The sequence below is a fragment of the Fistularia commersonii genome, chromosome 11, assembly GCF_037954325.1.
Source record: "Fistularia commersonii isolate RoL2024-O1a breed Wild chromosome 11, RoL_Fcom_v1.0, whole genome shotgun sequence".
Classification (NCBI taxonomy): Eukaryota; Metazoa; Chordata; class Actinopteri; order Syngnathiformes; family Fistulariidae; genus Fistularia; species Fistularia commersonii.
The window spans coordinates 5255811-5277053 of NC_141294.1; the positions used below are offsets into that span (position 1 = coordinate 5255811).

The 21243-nt window shown below is 39.4% G+C and overlaps 1 protein-coding gene across 11 annotated transcripts in view; it reads right to left on the reverse strand.

Annotated features, from left to right (window-relative positions):
- Positions 1–21243, reverse strand: part of plecb (plectin b) — a 98806-nt gene that overhangs the window by 13598 nt on the left and 63965 nt on the right. For 6 of the 11 annotated variants that reach the window (XM_086154627.1, XM_086154630.1, XM_086154629.1 and 3 more), the window contains exons 3-31: positions 18009–18098; positions 16609–16686; positions 16349–16453; positions 15103–15269; positions 13234–13349; positions 12909–13012; positions 12064–12183; positions 11203–11298; positions 10981–11108; positions 10015–10108; positions 9523–9677; positions 9123–9435; positions 8958–9035; positions 8709–8870; positions 8475–8579; positions 8050–8145; positions 7817–7942; positions 7564–7716; positions 7288–7442; positions 6626–6752; positions 6307–6490; positions 6159–6182; positions 5494–5651; positions 3488–3666; positions 3247–3385; positions 2669–3025; positions 1839–1922; positions 1661–1765; positions 1406–1504 (exon numbers count right to left, since the gene is read on the reverse strand). In XM_086154627.1, the coding sequence (XP_086010753.1) occupies positions 1406–1504; positions 1661–1765; positions 1839–1922; positions 2669–3025; positions 3247–3385; positions 3488–3666; positions 5494–5651; positions 6159–6182; positions 6307–6490; positions 6626–6752; positions 7288–7442; positions 7564–7716; positions 7817–7942; positions 8050–8145; positions 8475–8579; positions 8709–8870; positions 8958–9035; positions 9123–9435; positions 9523–9677; positions 10015–10108; positions 10981–11108; positions 11203–11298; positions 12064–12183; positions 12909–13012; positions 13234–13349; positions 15103–15269; positions 16349–16453; positions 16609–16686; positions 18009–18098 (3897 nt within the window). The remainder of the gene's footprint in view (positions 1–1405; positions 1505–1660; positions 1766–1838; positions 1923–2668; positions 3026–3246; positions 3386–3487; positions 3667–5493; positions 5652–6158; positions 6183–6306; positions 6491–6625; positions 6753–7287; positions 7443–7563; positions 7717–7816; positions 7943–8049; positions 8146–8474; positions 8580–8708; positions 8871–8957; positions 9036–9122; positions 9436–9522; positions 9678–10014; positions 10109–10980; positions 11109–11202; positions 11299–12063; positions 12184–12908; positions 13013–13233; positions 13350–15102; positions 15270–16348; positions 16454–16608; positions 16687–18008; positions 18099–21243) is intronic. The other 5 variants (XM_086154623.1, XM_086154632.1, XM_086154626.1 and 2 more) reach the window with 3 other exon arrangements.

The window sequence follows — 21243 nt, forward strand, 5'->3', positions numbered from 1 at the left end:
GTATTACTTCTGCCCCCAAAAGAATCTATCATCATATGAATTGATTACTATATTTATATGAGTCACTGCAACCTGTGCAATGGGGGCTCTTTAAATCACTACTGCCAAGGAAATGAAGGGAAAGGAAAGGTCAAGTCAAGATTTCAAGTCGAGCCTCATATGATGTGATGGTGAGTCGAAAAAATAGTTTCGAAGCCATCGGCTTATAGTCCTTGTTCTGCTACTCTACAATACTTTGGAGCTATAAGTTTCCTTGTTCAAAATTACAGACACCTGTAGTTTATACCTTATATTTAAGGAAATGATTTATCCCACTGCTACTTAGAAGCAGTACTGGTTCAATATGCAATATCTTTTAAAAGTGCAGTGATGAAACTACACAGTTACATCAAGTACGTGGCATTTCTGTCAAGCAGATATAATCTAATCAATGAAGTAAAATAAATGTGAATTTCAAGCAGATTATTACTATGATTTTTCATTAAAAACACAAATCATCAGTCCTCAGAAGATATTTCATTAACTCTCATATAAAGGGATATTTTGGTATGTTATATCTAAGAACAGCAGAAAAGGGAATTTTTGGTGATCTTACACACAGCCAGATTGTAGAAAGAAAAAAAGTAAGCATGACAGGAAAAGCCAAAGTGTGTTCCGAGAAGTACAGATGTAAACATGGCAGAGATGAATAGAGATTAACATCAGTAGGTTCTGACATACTGTGAATAATTTACCTCTTTAATGCTTTAACAAGTTCAAGCAATCATCATGGCAAAGCACTGGCAGGCAGTTAAGAAAAGCAAAGAAACAAACAGAACATCCAGGTTAGAAAGGAATGTTGAACCTCCAATTTGTGTCGATTTGGGAAATACAGATTGTGAAAACACGATCGGATGATTGTCTTCGCTTTAATTCTAACTTTGGGGAAAAAAATGCAGAGATTGGAAAAGAAAGGAAAAGGAAATCATAGTGAAAGAAAGAACCCCTCACTATTAAATGTCATAATGAACAACGAAGGCGCAGATAATCTCAATTTCTTAAAAACATACTCCTATTAAATATTGTGAGACATACACGAGACACTAGGGGAGTCATGGTCCTCAGTGCTCAATTGATTTTGATTTTAAACCTGTGCTGCTCTACCCGCTGTGTTTCATGCAATGACTTTATACATTGAAACATAATACAGCTTTATTTTTATCACTCTGTGTGTATGTGTGTGTGTGTGTGTGTGTTTGTGGGTGTGTGTGTGTGTGCTTGAGTGCAAGTGAAAAACACACAAAACTGTGTGTGTGCGTGCACGCATGCATTTTTAGATGGTTGGTTTTGGTAGTTTTATTATTTGGTTGGTTAGGATAATGTTAGACACGAATATGCTTGGGATCCTCAGCATATAGTCACGCACCTCCTCGTCCTCCAGGCGATGCTGCGTGTCAGTGAGGAACTTGATGTACTGACTAGTCAGAGTCATCAACTCACTGTACCTGGTCCTCAGTGTTACATACTGATATGAAAAATAACAACATCATATGTTAGATATGCATCCTTTCCACTTTCAATACTTTTCTGGGGTGACACTCGTTCATGAATGAGTTGGACTTTAAAAACGTCATACAAGTATTATTTAACCGTTTCCATTATAGATTTGAAAGGAACGCACCTCTTGAATGATGCTGTCAGATTCAGAATCCAGTTTGGTTTTCTTCAAGGGAGAAGCAACGGGCTCCACCTGAGCTTTGTAAGCCACCAGCTGAAGTTCATAATCCTGTGTGACAATGTTATGTAAAGATTGAATCTTGTGCAATGTGTTAAGTCGATTAATGTTGTGTATCACTTACTTTGATCGTATCAATATATGCTTTGGCGTATTTCTGACATTCATCAACTTTATCTTTGTTCTTCTCAATCTCTTCCAGTAACTTCTGTTTTGGGGAAACGAGGAATAAAATGAGTTACGGGGTTTTCACATTTATTCATAAACACATTTTCGATGATATTGTTTGTATCACAAGTGCAGGTAGACATTATAGTCTTTTTTTCCCCCTTTCAGGTAAACATCAGGTACAGGTACGTTTAAAATTATTAGATTAGCCTTTTCATTAACCCAAATGTCCAATATGGAGAATACTGATTTACCTAATTTATGCAATTTTCCATTCGCAAACAGACATTCATACTTAAGTTCTCTGAAAAAGTGACCATGAATACTCTGATATTCAATAAAGACTTCCTAAACTCCCTAATTTTATCTCACTAAATGATTTTAAAACCAAACTGAGAACACTAGAGGTCAACTTGTCAAAATGTAATTGCTTCTTTTAACTATATATTGTACAGTTATTTTATTGCCTATCTGTATATTTTATATATATTGTCTATTTTATACAGTTTTGTATTTGTATTGTACAGGACTACAGATGAAAATTAGCTATGAGCTATAATCTGGTACAAACATCTCTGCCTCTGTGCTTAATGTATTTGTACACTGTCCTAATAAACTTCTAAACAAGCAAACAAACAAACTGTTTGTAATATTGTTCTGCCTGTAACTTATTGCTGTCTCTTGGCCAGGGCTCCCTTGTAAAAGAGGTTTTTAATCTCAATGGGACTTTTTTTTCCTGGTTAAATAAAGGTTAAAAAAAAAAAAGAGGTATATAGCAGAACGAACCTTCTCCAAGGCCAGTTGCACCTTCAAAGTTTTGACATCTGTAATGGGCACAGCCTGGATCTTCTCTTGCCTTTGTTTTGCGTCGCCGATCCATTTGATGAGCCAATCATAACTTTCACGATAGTAGCCCAGCTGGCGACCGAGCTGCTCCAGCTCTCTCTGCCGAAGGTCAATCTGCGAATAAACGCCCCTCCAGCGGTCCTGCAAACTGGACAGCTGATGGCGGTAGTGGTCCAGCTCGACATCCCGTTCGTTGTGCACGCCGGACATCTTGCTGCTCACGGCAGTGGCTTTCTTCAGTTCCTCTTCGAGTGAATCAAACACTGGCTGCTCGCCTTCGGCTTCAGATCGCATTTTCTGTCAACAAAAGGGTGGATAAACAATCAGTATAAATATAAAAACAAACCAGTGGTGAATGCTTAACTGCGCTTAAAATTCATCACTAGGAAATAGCTCTGTTCTATCTTTTTTGCCATATTGGTGATCATTTTGTAGCTCTCAAGAGATGTCTTCCTTTCGTGTTCAATATCTACAAATGTACCAAGAAACAGAAAAAGAAAAGGTAATGCATGATTTACCTTAAGTTTAGCACGGTAAGCCTCAACTCCTTTGACGTCGCTAGGCACTGTATGGACCTCACGCAGGCAATCCTCGTACTGTTTGAGCACACCCTCTGCACCCTGTGTGTTGCGGATGACCATTTCAATTGTCTTCAGCCTGAAACAAAAAGGAACAATGCCTCAGCAAGGAGTAAATAAAAAAACTTTTATGAACTTTATTCCTTAATTTTTAGAGTAGCGTCACTGAATGGAGACTCACTTCTCAATATAAACAGAGGAAAGTATATGGGCGTGGTCCATCTTCTGCACAGTGAGGTCGAGCTCAGAGCGCAGGACTGGAGCAGATACAGACTGCTGGGGTGAATTCAGGATGCTTTGTGCCTTCACTGATACCTTATCAAGGTCTTTCTTGAGGCCTTCAAGCTCCACCTGCACTTTCTATTGAAATAAAAAAAGAAAATAAGAATTAGTCATCATCCTGAGAGGCTCCCCAAGCTGCCACTGTGGAGTCCTGCCGCTTCCTGGGAACAATCATCTCCCAGGACCTCAAGTGGGAGCTGAACATCAGGATGTTCTTCCTGAGGCACTTAAAGAGGTTTAACCTGCCAAAGACGACGACGATGCACTTCTACACCTCCATCATAGAGTTCCTCATCACCTCCTCCATCACCATCTAGTACGCCGCCGCCACCCCAAGAAAAAAGGACAGACCACAGCGTATCATCCGGTCTTCAGAGAGAGTGACTGGCTGCGATCTACTTTCTCTCCAGGACCTGTGCGCCTCCCGGACCAAAAAACAAGATCCTAGGTGACCCCTCACACCAAGGACGTGGACTTTACAAACCACTCCCCTCTGGCAGGAGGCTGCGGTCCATCAGGACAAAAACTACAAAAAAAACCAAAACAAAACCCACCACAAAAACAGTTTCTTCCCATCGGCAGCCTGCCTGCCTCATCAATAAGGCCCTGGACTCCCATTGACACTGTCCCAACCCCTCAACTGCACAACTTGCCACTTTGCACCATCAACCACAATTGATTTCACTTTTAATCTCTCTAATGCCTTGTTACTTGTTGTCCGTTTAACACAGTCAACCAAAGCAAATTCCTCGTAGTTGTAAAAAATTCGGATTCTATTATGACCTCGATAGTACGATAATAATCAACAACATCATGATCTCCATCATCATAACGTACAAAAGAGAGTAGCTTTGAAAAGATCTTCATTTAAATGACCAGTGGAACTTTGGCCCACTGGACAGCTGGTCCTTTGCCAATGTGGGTTGGCATCGCCCAAGGCTCGGCAACCCGCGGCTCTTTGATACCTCTGTTGCGGCTCCCTGTGGCTTTTGAAAACAAGTAATGAGTATTTAATTAAAATGTATTCTATTTTAGTTTGTTCATTTTTTAAATGGAATTTAAAATGGCAATCTTATAACAAATAAATAAAATGTATTCAAATATTTTTGTCACTCTTAATGGGCAACTGCACGCGCCAGTAAGAGGATGAAGGCACACAGAAAGGAAAGCATTTTCGGTTTCCTGCCGGTGGATATTTTTTTTCATTAATAAATAAAAAATGACTCAAATAGACAATGAGTATTCTGCTTAAAAGTAACTTTCAACCCAGCGTCTTTTTTTCTGAGTTCAAAATTTTTTGTTGCATGCAAAAATGTAATTTAGTTTACTCTGCCGTTGTTCATTGATTTTGAAAACATGCAACACATATTTTGTTTATACATAGCATGAAGGCAAAAAAACCCCAAAACATTATACGCTGTGTTTATTCATTTTAAATTTCATAGGGGTTGTGCGGCTCTTTGCGTTTTCTTTACTGTGGGGAAATGGATCCAAATGGCTCTTTGAGTGGTAAAGGTTGCCGGCCCTTGGCATAGCCCAAACAAATTGTGTAGCCATTGTCCTTTACATTCACCAACCACAAAGAGATACAAGAGAACTGGGCGGAATGGAGTGTCCACGGCTGTTTGGTCTGAATGCAAACATTTTGACATTTAAGGTCACGCTTTCTAATAAAAGGAAGATATTACTAAGTATTTTGAATTCATCTCCAAAAGGAAGTCTACAGGAAAATGATCAGAAAGACAGAGGACAACGCTGCCAAGCTAGAGAAACACTGATGAAACCAAAAACTTTACAAAGGCTAAAAAGGTCGCTGTACCTTTTTTGCCCAATTTGTGAAAGAATTCTGGAAACATTGCATTCATAACATGTTGAATACATGAAAATGAATTTTAACATGTGTACCTCCTGCTCTGCAGTCTTCTGAAGACAATCTTTCAGAGGTTCCTTGGCCACTGGCCTGCGGATGCGAGCCACAGTTCCAGCGTCACAGTCCTCGATGCGCTGACGCAGATCCTTCAGCTCAGAGATGTAGTTCTTACACAGAGTCTCATCTTGTTGACCTACAGGGCGGAATATATTCAGATAAGAACAGTGGATGGAAGGCAATATAGGAAATAGGTACAGGGGACTGAAAACTTAGGCAGAAAATATCCCAGATGACATAATCGTGCACATGACAAAAATTTGCATTATTATATCACTTATTTGGTGATAAAGATTCTGTAACAAGGACACTTTTTCATGTAATCCAGCACAGTACTAGCTGTAGCTGTTATTATATAGCGCATAGTATTATGCAACAGCTTCTAGCTCGTATTCATTCAAAAGTATAAAAAGGCAGCATATTCTTCGTAAGCACCGACTTTATTACTGGACAAAAAAAAGCATACCATGCTATGGCTTAAATAGAAAATGGGATCTGCTTGGTAGAAAATCATATGGCAGTTTGAAGCAGCATGGACATGAAAACTTCATGCAGTCAATCCAAACTCCGACAGAGTTTTCAAAACTTAAATGGTTGTACACACTCAAGCTTGTTTAGCCGCAACTGACTTTACGTCACTCACCTCGGAGTTTAACACCTACTACCCCTGAAAGGTAAAGTTACAATATAAAGTTTCGGCGTGTCTATTCTAAGTACCCTTTACTCATCCAAAAAAAACATCGACATTTCATAAAACGTAATCTTTTTTTTTTTTTTTTCCAAGATTTTACCTTTCTCCATAGAGCGGAGCAGGTTGTCGAAATGTTGTGTTGACTTATTGAAGTCTTCTTCAATCTGCATGCGGTCGTCTGGACCGAAGAGCTGCGAGTCCTGGCTGTCGCGCATGAAGTCCTGGTAGTGGAGCTCCAGGTTCCTCATCATGAGCCTGTACTCCTCAGGTTTCATGGTCTTTAACTGAGGAAGAAAAATGGTGGCGGTATTGAGAGGCAAGATAGTGCTTCATTCGGTAGATTTACACTTTATTACATTAAGTGACTGATGCCATTTGCTAACAGAGGTGTTTGTTCTGGAGTCGAGTCATGATTTTACCAAGGTGATGTTCCACGAGCGAATATGAGTGAAGTCTCTCATCAGGTACTGCCATGAAAGCAGACTCTTCATTTCTATATGCAGCATCTGCCACATTGACAGCATTTGCTGATGAGTTGTATCCAGACTAGAGGAGAAAAAGAAGGTAGATTGATTCAACACTCAAAAAAGGCCAAAATTCCCTGAGTTTCTACAGGACTGTCTCAGAAAATTAGAATATTGTGATAAAGTTCTTTATCTTCTGTAATGCAATTTCAAGACCAAAAATTTCATACATTCGGGATTCATTACAAATCAACAGAAATATTGCAAGCCCTTTATTATCTTAATATTGCTGATTATGGCTGACATCTTAAGAAAACTCAAAAAGCCTATCTCAAAATATTAGAATATCATGAAAAAGTAATTTTTGTCTTTTTAATTGCATTGCAGAAGACAAAGAACTTTATCACAGTATTCTAATTTTCTGAGACACTCCCCTATACATCTCTATTGGACATTATGTCTAACAAATGCTATGACTGCGAAGCACCGGGGACACAGAGAGACCTTTTTTACTTTACCATTAAAAAGAAGTAGGAATTAAACCATGCTTATCAGCGATAACATATACTGCTAATACAATAAATGCTTTATTTTTTTTCGCGGCCTGCAGTTTTTACCTGGAAACACTGTCCATGGCCTCCTTATTGACTGGAGGTACAATGAAGCAGACAGAAGGTACCAAAGCCTCGTGTCCAGAGTGATTTAGGACTTTCCACTTGAAAGGCTGAGAGTTGTTGAGGAGCGCACACTCATCTCCTTTATGGACCGTGATCTGAAAGCGTCCAGGTTTGAAAAGGTATTTGAAACGGACACAAAAAAGGCTCTTAAAAAAAAATCGATAAACGATCTCAAGAATAAATTGCATGTATCGCTTAAGCTAAAGGTGTTCTCACCTCTTGCTGCTTGAAGTCGCAGACCGCCTGAATGGGGAGTTTGCCTTTGATTGAAGTGGTGGGATTGCGCGGTTTCAACTGGATGATGGATCGAGCCCTCCTGTTCAGGCCGGTGATGAGAGTCTTGTATTCATTTAACTGTTCTCTTTCCTCCTGTTTGATGGCGAATACAGAAGTGGAGAACCATTCAATAATATTAAAACATTTTCCATTTTGCCGACGCGGGCCAAACCGTACTCCGAGAAAGACTCACCCCGGCGTCCTGCAGCAGATCCTCCAACCGTGTGGCCGTGGTTGAGCGATCGCAGCCGTATTTCTTTTTCATGCTCTCTTGCATTTTCTTCATCTTGTCTTGAGCCTCTTTTACGTCACTGAAAAACTACGAGGAAACCGCGATATGGGTAACTGAAATAAAGTTTCTGCGATCGTCTGCGATTTTGCAATCGGATTTCTCAGATCGCGAACCACCACATCTGTGTTCCTTACTTGGTAGTAGGCTGTGTTTTCTTTGAGATGAGCCTCAATACAGCAGCACAGCTGAAGGATCCAGCTCCACTGAGTCTGCAGAGCAGCTGTAAAAGCCTAGTAGAAACCAAGAAGACTAAATAAGTCGATATAATTCATATGGACACGAACGTGAAACGCATTAAAGGTTGAACGAATACAGAAAATAAATGATACACACAATAAAATTAAAAGGGAATAAGCTGAACATGACACCTCTCATGACTAAATTTGTAAAAAAAAGTAATTTGCCATTGTCAGATTGCTTCAAAGCTTTTTTTTTTTTTTTTTTTTTTGAACTGTCAACATAGATTTTCAGCTTTTTAATAGGTTTAATACCACAACACTGTTTTCTTTTTTGTTTTCCATTGGGACTCATTTTTTCTTTCTCTCTTTTGTCATATTACCTCAATCGTCTTCTTGCCGGGATGTCCATCCTTGAGTAGTCTGTCTCCTGTGGCCTGGATATCATTGACCTTCTTCTCTCTCAACTCCAGCTCATGCATTAGACCCTATGTTATTAAATGGGAACAAAAGTACAGAATAAATTACAATCTTGGTGCAAAACAAAGGCTTTTGAGACCGAATAAAAAACTTGGGATTTACTGGCCGAAATTAAGCTATTTCATGCTGAGACAGACCGAGTAGTTGTCTTTTTTGGCAGTCATGTTTGAGTTCCTGTCACTCCAGTCATAGTTGACCTCCTCCTCCTCTTTGTCATTTAGCCACATGAGCTGCTTCGTGGCAGCGCTTACAAATGCGTGGAGTGAATCCAAGTTTCTTAAGCGGGACTTGGAAGAGGTCTGAAAGAGGGAGATGACCAAAATATTGATATATTGAAAAAATATGGATGCAATGATCCATATACATAATGTAGTTTGTGTATTTACCAGTAGTTTCCCATACTGGAGGTCCAGTTTGCCAAGGTATTCTCTGTACATTGTTTTGCTGTTTGGTGACAACTGGTTCTAAAAACAGTATAAACAGAGTTTAAAACAAAGTAACGATTTCTATTCATAGTCACTTCCCATTTCTAACCAAGATGAAGTCTCTACCTCGTCAGCCTTTGCACGTTCAATCTTGGATCGGAAGTCTTCCACCGTCTGGTGAAGGCCTCTGTGGCTTCCTAGCTGGGACTCTACAGAAGGCAGATCCGATCCCCACTCAGAATCGTCAATTCTCTGCTGGTTCTCCTGCACCCAGGCCAGCAGGTCTTGAATATAGCGCAAGGTCACATCATCCATTGGCTTCGAAACGGTCTTCTGGGTGGAGTGGGAAACTGAAGAGCGTATGGTGGATGACGCCGACTTCAGTCGGAGGTTGTAATCGCTGCGTAGGTTCACCAACCGTTCATGAAGGCCGTAAACCCTATGGATGTACACGTATGTGTGTGAGGAATATCATTTTGTGGCCTTTAAGTACACCTTCGCTATACTTTGCTTACATTGCACTCACCTGCGGTACATTGCATCGGCCTGAGGGTGGTGCGCGTCCTTGAGTACCTGCACGTCATTGAAGAGCAGGCGAACCATGTTGTCCGCCTTATCCAGCTCCCGCTCTACCTCTGCTGTATGCTGAGCTGGTTTTCCTGCATTCAGCAGACGAATGTCCTGATGGGACAATATTGGTGAGTTTTAAGACTTCAGCACTTGAGAAAAAAAAAAAGCGCTAGTTGTAGCTTCCTTATCAAGACTGTCTATGCGACTCATATTTTAGAAATACCTTTTATCTAATAGATGGAGGATATGTTGTTACGGATTTTCGTGGACAGTGGACTTTTTCGAAAGTGTCATGAGACAACTCTGTTGGGATTTGGCGCTATATGAATAAAATTTGACGAAACTCTTTGTTCATCCTTTTTCCATTTTCACTTATACAGACATATTTTAGATAGCTGTATACTCAGTTACAAACACACACAAAATGTATATATACTGTAAGACTCACTGTCTGCAGCAGGGCCTCCAGGTGGTTGAGCTGATCATCATACATCGCTGACTCCATCTGGATTTTGGAAATGATTCTCTGGATTCTTTCAAGTCTAAAGAAAATTTAAAGAAAATAATAAAATAATCACAATCAGAATTGTTAAAACTCGAGTTAAAACGTTAAAGGAATAAGGATACATACTTCTCCAGCACTGCACTTTAAGGAAATATACATTCTGAATAAACATGGAATCTTTTTGTGACTAAGAATCTGTTACAAAAGTAGATATTACACAAGTAGAGTAAACGCTAGTGTTTGTTGCTCTTTTATAAAAACTTACGGCCTCTTGCATTGCAGCAAATACTCCATCCTACATGGATCAGTCGCAAAAGCCATATCTAAACTGTACAGAGTTTGGCAGTGCAGTGACAAGATTCACTTGCAGGCTCGCGGCGCCTCAGCAGAATACTCTGCTGTTTAGGAGGTCGAGTGAGACAAAGAGATCCAGTCTGCTCGGCCGGTCATTCCACATCTCAGAACCATAACCAAGACTGAATAATGACCAGACAATCTCATGACACAAAACATCCTGTTTTCAAAACACGATGTGACGCTTCTACAAATAATGATAAGTTTAATTACATTCCCATATGTCTCCGGTTAGGAGGAACCATTTAAAAACAGCTTGGCTTGTCAAGATCCTTGTCAATTCTTGGCCACTTGACCTAAAAGTTAAAGTTGACTTCTGCATAATGCTTTTGCAGAAATGTGCTGAAACTATAATATATCTGTTTGACATGATTGTCTGATCAGAATAATATTATTAGCCTAACAAGCATATGGTATTACAAACTGGATATGGTGCTGCACCTACAGTATTTCTCCATATACAAACTGGAGATGTTTAGTTATCAAGGCAAGAGGATAATAACGCTAGACACACAACACATGTAGATTTTATTACATATCTATCAGTATGCTAACCTTTCAAATTCTATTCTTAGCAGTCGCTCTCTTTCCAGAATAGCCACATGGAGTCTGCCCCATTCTTTCTCAACATCAATGGGATGGTAGCCTGGAGGGACTTTCACCTGACCTGCATGCACGGCACTCTGTAGAGAAATGGGAATGCATTGCATGATGCATGATTTCAAATAGAAAATGATATGATGAATCCAAATAAATAAGAGAATCAATTTAGCTTGCCTCAAAGGACTGGTAGATGTGTTTGGAGCGGTTCTTGTCAGACTCTTTAACAGGCAGCTCGGTCTCCTTAAATTTCAAAAACTGGCGCCAAAGAAGCTGAAATTTGAAAAAAAAAAAGAAGAAATATTACATTAAGAGTTTTTCCATGTGCCTATCAACTGCATTTTTTTTCCTGAACTTCTTTATTTTTTCTTATAAATCTAAAATGAAATTCCCCATCCCCCTCTGTAAGAACTATTAAACATCGATCGATGTAAATGCTACATTACTAAGGTGCTATTCTGTATTAAGGTTCCTAAATATATAGTGATGGCTTCATTAGGCGTTCGGCACCATCATACATTGTTGTGTTCCAGCACTCACATGTCTGTTGTAAATTAGATTTGACTTTTAATGAGCGACACAACTTTACCGCCTGTATCACAAGGGGAAAGATGTCATTCAATCTGTAATCAGCGCAACTCCGCCTGAACCGCCACTTTTGATGATCAGGAGCTGTCTATAATCGCACTTCAAAAAGAGTTAATGAACACGCCTCAGTGTTGCTCTGTAAACACTAAACCGAAATATTATGAGACGGTTTTGCTGTCGAGCAGCCACTTTGAACAGTGCAATTGTGAAAATCTCTTGCACAAGACCAGACATAATGCAATTGTGTTTCTTTTTCATTATTACTTTCTTTTTTTTTTTTTTTTTTTTTTTTTTTAAACTTACCTAAAATATCAAGTCCTAAATGTATGCATCAAACATTTATAATGCATGGTTATATAATCACAATATCAGATGGGTCTTCTTTCAATTCAAGTTAACAATGAAAAACATTGACTCTCCGCATTGTGGCATCGGAAAAAATTCTCTCACCTCTATCTCTTCGTAACTGGCGGGGAACTTCCTCTCTTCGAAGATCATGACATGGTGGTGGATCCACTGGAGCAGAAGAGTCACCAGCTCGTAGTACTCCTGCCAGCGCAGCTCCAGCTCCTATAGCCAACACAGCGAAAACCACAGGAGAAATCTTAACAACAGACAAGGGGGCTTTTTTTTTTTTTTTTTTTTTTTCTGTGCTCCTCTTCCTCATCTCTCACACACACTGCAGTAAACTCAGTTAGGAGCAAACAATCGGGGTCTTGTGTGAGTGGATACGAAGGGGATCTGGTTTATGACGGAGGGCAGAGGAAACGAGAAAAGCGAGAGTCGGGAACTCTGGGGACCTACCGAGGGTGTGGCAGTGACTGATGCTTATACTTATGATCCAATACCTTTTTACCCAAGCTTTTAAAGTGAATTAAAAAAAAATGTCCAGCTTGTGATCTGTAGTTCTTTATAAGAATTCACATGTTTCATATTGAGACTAATGACATTAAATGCGCCATTACTGCCTTCACCATGGGTGAATTTATTACCTGTGTGTTTCTTTTTTGGGGCAAAAACGACGTATGATCGTAAACACAATGCATATTTGTGCCGTTCTCTAGTGGAAGGTTAATCACCACAGGTTACCAATTCCTGACATACTTGGTTTCACAAGACTTTCATTGAACCTCATGTTTTTAACAGTGAGGCTTTTTTTTTTTTTAATAGAAGCAGAGTCACAAGTTTAAACGGTTTAGATGAAATTTCAGCAAATACTCAGTGTGATTCTATTAGACCTCAGTCGAGCTGATATTATTTACAGCACTTTCGACAGAAATATGTGTTTTGCTCACATTAGCTCTGTAGCCTTCATGTACTTCGATGCGAGGCATGACATCATACAGGGATGACACATAAGTTATGATGGATTTCTCGTCAGGGTGAGGAACGTCAACATCTACAATGAAAAGAAGACTTTATATCATCTATCATTTTACATGCACAATTGTTATTCATTTATTTTGTTCATTTGAATACCAGAGAGAAGAGAAGAACATTCGCTTCCCGTATTTAGACGAACCCATTTTGTGACTTACTCCATTGTCAAGATTAAATAAGAGAAGAGGAAATAACTAGACAATGCCCTATCAAATAAAAACATCTTTGCAGTCGTCTTACCCTCAGGGTCCAGTAGGCGCGTCACTCCCAGGTCTTTCTCAGCCACATTGAAGGCCTGTTCAAGGTTCTCCAGGTTAGTCTGGCGATACACTTTCCCCATGTCGATAAGTCGTGGACTAGGGAGTACAGACAAGGACATTTGATCAACAATAGCGCCACGATACATTGGATACATATTGTGCTCAAACATGTGCAAAGAAAAAAAGAAATTAACATATTTTGTGCAGCGCTTATCAGTAATAACAAAGGTCTGACATATGTACATTATTGTTAGTGGAGACTGAAACTCAAGGATTGCCAATGGCTCAAAGCCATTTAAGCGCCAACCTGTTCGTTTTCTGATAAATCTACAAAAGAACTTGACTTTTCAACCGAGAGTTGACATTTTTTTAACGCATCTTTAGGTTGAATAAAATGAAAGAGGGATTTGAAATTGGCAGCCAGCCACAAATAAATTCTAAGAACAAAAGCTTTAGATCTAAAAAGTTGAAGTTCATTGCTTATCTCTCGCCCGACTTTGACAGCGAACAAGTGGACATGCTCACATATCTATGCCGTCCTGTTTATTTGCATTTATCACAGATCTCAAAGTTCCACCAACAAAGCCAAGAGTTTGCTTTTTTAACTTTGACTTACAGTGTGCATGTTTTGCAGGCATTTCTTTCCAAGCAGTAAAATATATTTTTTGAATTGCTCAGAAAATGTAATTGAATCATTTGATTAAATATTTGCATTGTTTCACATTGAACACTATACTTTGTTATAGTCTATGATGAAAATGCCCTCTAAGGATACAGAAAAGTCTCCATGGACTTTTGTGATTCCTACATTTTTAGATGAAATTATGAAATAAAAAAAAATAAAAAAACCCTGGCGCACCAGTGTCTGGGATGGAGAAGTTTGATTAACATATCCTGCGACAGAAACAGTTGGCAGGTTTTAAGACAGACAGAAAAACAACAATACCACAACCCTGGTGTTGAGAAACCGAGCTTCTGATCCTTACTGGGTGCCTCCCAAAAGAAATGAAAGGAGTGAACAACTTGCAAGCATGAAGTCCATATTAATAAACCAGGCCCTGTGGGCATCTCTTTTATAGTTCAAAATTCAAAATAATACCAAAGAATATTAATGTCCCTCATCCAACACATCTGTTCTTACTGATACTCTACTTGAATCCTGGTGTTGTAGCGTCTAAAAAGATCCAGCAAAATGTAACCGTTGACCGTAACGCCTGAGAAACATATGCAGAATCTGTTCCCAGGATGATAATGTGTAGACCAACTTCGGGAACTAATTCTGAGACAGAAGTGCACAACAGCTGTGAGGATTATGATTTTTTTTTCTAATCATAAGTCCCATCTAACAAAGTAAGCTCATCAAATTTAATAGAAGAATCATCATGTCAGTGATATCTATACTGCCTGATGTAGCTCTATATTTCCCAATAGCAAAGCATGTTAGTGGGACTCTGAAAAACCCAGAACAGTTCAAAAGGTTTAAAGCTGTATTTAAACTGTTGGGCTCAGTAACTCAACAGTATATCCAAAGGGGACTTTTCTTTAAACAGCAGAGTAACCTAATGAGTGAACGTCAAAGTCTTCACATAATTAGTTATGCATACAACATACTTAAATATATGTTCCCATTAAAATAAATACAATCAAATAGCTGAAAGTTCTAAAGGCTAATTGCAAAGAAAAGTACATGTTTCACAAAAAATATATATTTTATTTAGAAAGATGTTGCTGCGCTGATACATCATGATTTCATGCATAGATGGCTAGGTTGTATCTACTCCTCACAGTTTACCCCATGAGGCCTTTCCTCACCATTTCTTTTTATTACCTATAACTTAACAATACTCACTAGTGTTTATGTATGACAGCGTTGAAGAGTTTGCCATCTCTCCAGCTGGTGGAGAAGTTGTCACAGCGGATTCCTTGATAGCCATCAGTCATCCTCTTGGACCAGAGCAACAGTTTCTCCTTGGCTGTCATATCTTCCGATTGGCCATTGACCTGAATGTCTGATATCTGTGATAGAACAATGAAAATTTATTTTGACAGGCAGAGAGTTGGATAATTAAACACACAGGCGAAAGTGAATTAGTCCTCAAGGGAAACTAAAGGATGAAGTTCGACCAGAATCGAGTGAAACCCAAGGTTAATCACAAAGGCGGTTTAAACCGTATTAAAAGTTTTGCAACTTCAGGAGACATGATTGCAATTAGATAATTCATGATCAGAGATAAATTGATTGATGCACCGTTGCAAGATGACCCGGCTTGCTGGATACTATCTGATCTAGTCTTGATAGACACTTCAGTATAATTTAGCGCTTGGGAACTTGGGTGTGGATGTGTGCTAAAACAAATCTATAATGTCTCATTTACCATTTTTATCAAATTTAACCAACTTGAACCAGAATTATTTCAACTTAACCCAGAGTCATAGAGAGGTTAGCTTCTTCTCATGCTAGGGGAGTTCAAGGGAAAAACACAATGCCTCGGTTAAATGTGTGTTTAATGGGTGTGGCTGTGTGTGTAGCACTTCAACAAGTGGTTTCATCTGCCACTGACTTCCCCTCGGGGAGTCTGGGAGACGGTGACTCATCTACACACACCCTTAACAACATTTTAGTCCTTAATTCTATGCAGAGATTATTAAACTAAAATAGTTTCCTGAGGCACTGGGAAAAGCTGAGCTCCAGTGGAGTGAATTTAAATAAGCTTTCGAAGCAAAAAGGACCTGATAAAAAACGTCAGGTAACTGTTCCACAGTAGGCATCTGCTGTTATTGTGTTATTAAACGGAGCAGAATATGTCTAGATTAAGATACTCTGCAGATTGATGCAGCTTTCATTTGCTCAGTATCGGTCTCAAGGAATCCTCTTTTTCATTATGTAAATCTAATGACTTGATAATGGTAACTTTGCAGTATACTAGATGAATGGCTAGAATTAGATAATAAATTGTATTTGGGGGAAAAACAATTTTGAAGAGAGATATCCAGTCTGATTGGATCCAAAAAAAAAGGTGGGAAGTAGCAGCCAACAGGTGCAGATTCCAGAGACAGAGGTACGGAGGGATAATAAAATTGAACACCACACTGACAGCGGAGGAGACCTGGAAGTGGAGGATAATGGTCCATATTAACCCTAGGGTGAGCTTGGGGTTGCCATCTGCGATGTCATCGTTTCTGATGTTAACCAGCTTGACCTGGAAACAGAGTATAGTTACGGTTGTTATCAGGGAATTCATGATTATCAGCGAACAGGATTATTAATGAAACAACACGTTTCGGAATCATGATGCATCAAGAAGGTGGTGCGTCAAAACCTTTAAGATTAATAGTGTGATTTTATATAACGTACCTGCCGGTGTCTGAGGAAATCCAGCGCTATCTGTACATTCTGCAGCTTGTGGAATCTCATCCGGCCTTTCTCTCTAGGCTGAGGAATAAGGAGAGGAGAAACATTTGACTACTGGGTCAACTATGACGGAGGATGAAATGACAAAAGAAATGCGGGGATGACTGATCGATATTTTCCAGTTTTACGAATACAGGTAAATATAAAAAGTTAAAACATATATTTCTCAATTCTAGAAAATATTTTTGCTTTCATTGCATCTGCAATGTTCAGAGAATAACATGTTATTATTTGGAGCTTCTTCTTTTTTGTTTTTTTTAAATTGCCAAAATTGGCACCAATTTTTTTCTATTATAGAAGTCATCTGAGAGCAGTTTACCTCATAATGTATCCCTTCAGCCAAATTGATTTATAATAAAAAAACCTTAAAAATAGCAGCAGCAACATCAATAACAGCGATAAAATAAAACAGGAAAAGCCAAAGACATGATAATTCTATTACACAAAATAAATACATGAAATCCAATTATCAGACGGGCTTATCGATCACTCTTGTTTATGCCAAGCGGTTAAAAGTTTACCACAAGACTGTTAGTGAATAAAAGAAACATTAAAAAGAACAAATTAATCTTTAGCTGTCCCAGGGGTCAAGTAACCATGCATAGCCAAATCACTGGGAAAGCGCCGATGAATAATGTTTGGCAATTTTCTACCGGGAGTTCATGAACCCACTCACCAACCGAACGCGCCGCACCGTGTCTTTCTCCCTTGGCTAGCCCCCGCAGGAGCAATGCAAAGAGAGGAGGTGGAACCAAAGGTCAACACGCACAGCAGAAGGTTAAAAGGATGCAAAAAAGATGCAGAGGGGAGAGGAATTGGAGGTAGAGAAGCAGAGAAGGAGAACCGTGGATCAGAGACCAGGGCTGCTCACAAACACACAGACTGAGTTGAGGCCGTAGATGTTTTACACGATTTGCAGCGCAGGAGCCAGCTGGAAGAGCAATGATCTTCGGCCACAAAGCTTTCAAACGGGTTTATGCCGCAGAGTATAGAATGCAGCCTCCTATCACTGTCTACAAAAGGAATCTGACATGCAACGGCTGAGAACTTGGTGTGTTACAGCAATAGAAGGGCAGAAGATGCATGGTTAAAAACATAGAATAAAATAGAATGACTTGGAATGACTCAAGATTGAGTCCAAAAGCTATTTGATTTGCAAAGCCAAGTTCAGGTCAAACCCTTTGGCTGTAGTAGAGAATTTTTTTCCCTCAGGGACGAGATTCATGACTGGCTTACAATTTATATTTGCATTACAATTAGGGAGGATTATATTTCTGGTTAGAAACTACTAAGTAGAGGTTGGGCCTTTTCCATGGTCTAAAAGTCAAGCAGAGAATACTCACCAAAGATTCCCCAGAGAGAACCTCCAACAGAGAGATCAGGTTGTGTCCATCACGAAGGTCTTCGTACAGGTCCGTTACATGACGCTGTGACTGCCAGGAGACAAGGGATGGTAAAAAGAGATAAGTCACAAACAAGTAGGATAAGAAAATATTGGCTTAAAAAAAAAAAAAGTCTAGTAACTTGGTATTTTGCAGTCCAACTTGGCATTGAGATCAGGCACTTTTAGCATCTTCCATCCAACATTAATAAAAGTAGCCGCTGAAGCTGAGAAAATCATTTACTGTGATTGATGGAAACGACACGGGGGGCAGTATTTATGTTGATTATAAAACCCCACACCTGAATTCAAAAATCCAGAAGACACTTAAAACTCGTGACATTAAAACGCTAATAGCAACATGTAAAACGATTTCAAATCAGAGCCAGTTGTTATTGGCTCTCAAAAAATGTTTCCGAGCTGTGTTCAGGTTTAAGCACTAAAGAGTTCTCTCAGCGGGAACAGTTCTACACAGGTCAAGAATGCATAGCCGTCAGCAGTGAAGCTTGAGTTTCCCTCTGAATGCCAAGTGTCAGCGTTCATCCGTAGGTTGATAATGGGTCAATGGATTACAAAAAATAACAAAAAAAAACCCAGCATAATGGTTAAAATGTGCATTGTGGGATGAAAAAAAACAAAAAAAAAAACACACATTTTTTTTGATCGTTTTTGTGGCTGCAACCAAACTAAAAGTTTAACTAAAAGTGTGCCGTTCATCGGGTGCTGTGGTTGATTAATTCCAGTGACAAGCCTGAAAATATGTTGTGACAAAGCAAAATCAGGGAGGATGTTTCTGAAAAGAAAGTGGGGGTGACCAGAAAAAAAGGGGGGGTGTAACCATGCAGAGCCAGTACTCACAAATCTTTCAAACACTGACTAAGCACAGAACTTACAAAAAAACACTTCACCTACCTCAACCCTCCAATTCTGTGTGGAAAGGTTGATAAATGGGGAAGTAATGGATGTTGAAGGGAAAAAAAAGAACAGAAAGAGGAGGATATGGAGGAAAATGAGGAAAAAAAAGTAATGACAAGGAAAATAAGAATGCTGATAAACAGTTTGCTATTCAATATAAAACATTTCAGTTGACCTAGTCATTCTTTAATGACATGAGAGTAAAAAAAAAATACACTTCATTCTTGGGTGTGTTTCGCTGAGTGAAAAAAGGCTACAACCCTGAAATGGAATGAGAGGTAAATTCCCTTGCAAGTTACAACAGTGTTCGATACATTTGACTTTTTTCATTGGCACACATCCTAAGAATCAACAAAAAGCAGCGGAGATGAGGATACATCACGGGGATGTTGTGCAGGTGACCACCAGGGTTCACTCTCTGCGCACAAAACCTCCACGCCATTGTTGCATAATCTGCAGACTTCAGCTCTCGTATCCTCTGGAGTCTTATCAGCGTCAGTTTATACTAGATTGTGACCCACTGAATCAGCTAAGAACGGCCCCTCATATTGATAGTCAAAACCCATTACAAGATATTTTGTGACTTTCAACTACTTGCCACCCCTGCATTGATGCTCCATTGAATTTCTTACTTGCAGAAAAGCAGTGACTGATCGGTTATGGATTGCGACCGCCCCCTATGTCAAAACAGCAGCTTTGCAAACTTTAAGATGATCACGATTAAACATGACTGTTTTTCCTCTCGCTCATGTTTCTAATGCTTACATCATCTATTTACATGCAAGGCGATGTAATCCTGATATTGTTTTTTGAACCTACAAACCTTATTGTTCCAAAATGATTTTTTTTTTCCTCCCGCTTCCTCAAGCCAACCATTAAGTCACTAAATCAGTTTAATAGGTAAACCTTAGTAAAACATTCATATACAGCCATGCAGTTAACACTATGCTCTTGGCCTTAGTAACTGCTTATATATAACACATTTTAAACTACCTATGTTAAAAGTAGTACTGCGTACATTAAGTGAGTTGACTTCTGAAACACCCTGTCAGCAAAAGAATACAATTCTACCTTTTAGAAATGTGGTCATGCCCCAATGTCAGGATTGCCACTCGTACTCAACACAAGTACATTTAGCACATCCATCCTCACAATTTATCTCTACAATGTAGAATTTCGGCCCCGCTTATGACGAAAAACCTTAACTTACGTAACTGTGCCTGCGTCAATGCACCCCTTTGACTTCAGGCTGGGCACGGATGCAGGTAGCAACCAGACCCACGAGTCGACACGGCACATGTGCTACTGTTGGCCTTAACCACCGTGGGCTTTGGCTTGACACCACTATTTGGCTTTTCAGCGAGAGCTAAGTGAGTCCAGATGTCTATGACTCACCCTCTAAAATCCAGGGAGAATACAAGAGGAAACCAGAAACTGTGTGCTCATAGACTGGTAGCACAATGCTTGAGTACTGCATGATCAACCTCTCTAGCGCTGAGTCTGTTTCTAAAGTTCTTATTGCATTTCTAAAGGAAAAACTGTCGAGAGAGAGATGCATGTCGAGAAGCTTTAAATGAGGTAAAACCTTACTGGGAAAAAAAAAAAAAAGAATAGCAGTGGGAGTATATTTATTGCTCTGGTGGGGTCAGTATTGCATTACAAAAGCTAATTTTTCACTCCAAATGAGAAACTTGACAGTTAAGGGAGTGGGCCCATTATAATCTGTTTAAAAGAGGGCTTTCAGACCTCAGTTTGAGAATAGTGAGTGGAGTAGGTGAGAAGAGATATGTGGTGATAGGTAGTTTACACAACTTTAAGGTAATGACGGATAAGCGTTCTTGTAAGCCTCTCCGTTATTGTGTAATTTCAATGAAAAAGTCAGACATGACACATTACAAGGTCACATGTGTTTATTTGGGAGGGGAGTGCAGGTGGGAGGCTTTGTGTTGTGTTCGGAGATGGATTAAAATACAATTTATTGCGGCCAATCACTCATTTTTACATTTTGGAGGGGTTTTTTTTTCAGTGTTCACACGGGTCTATCAAACAAACATAACAAACCTGCTTTCACAGATTGTCCTTCCCTACCCATAATTTCCCATCAGCTAAATTTATGGCTTTTGGTTGGGATCAGCCATTAGCCAACACTGTGTGGGTAAACGGGACCAATAATCACGCCCGTCCCTGCATCTACTTGTATGTTATGTTGTGCTAAATTGTGATAACGACGCACACCAGTAATTCCCTTGGACAGTTACAGTTATATATTAACTTAAAATTTG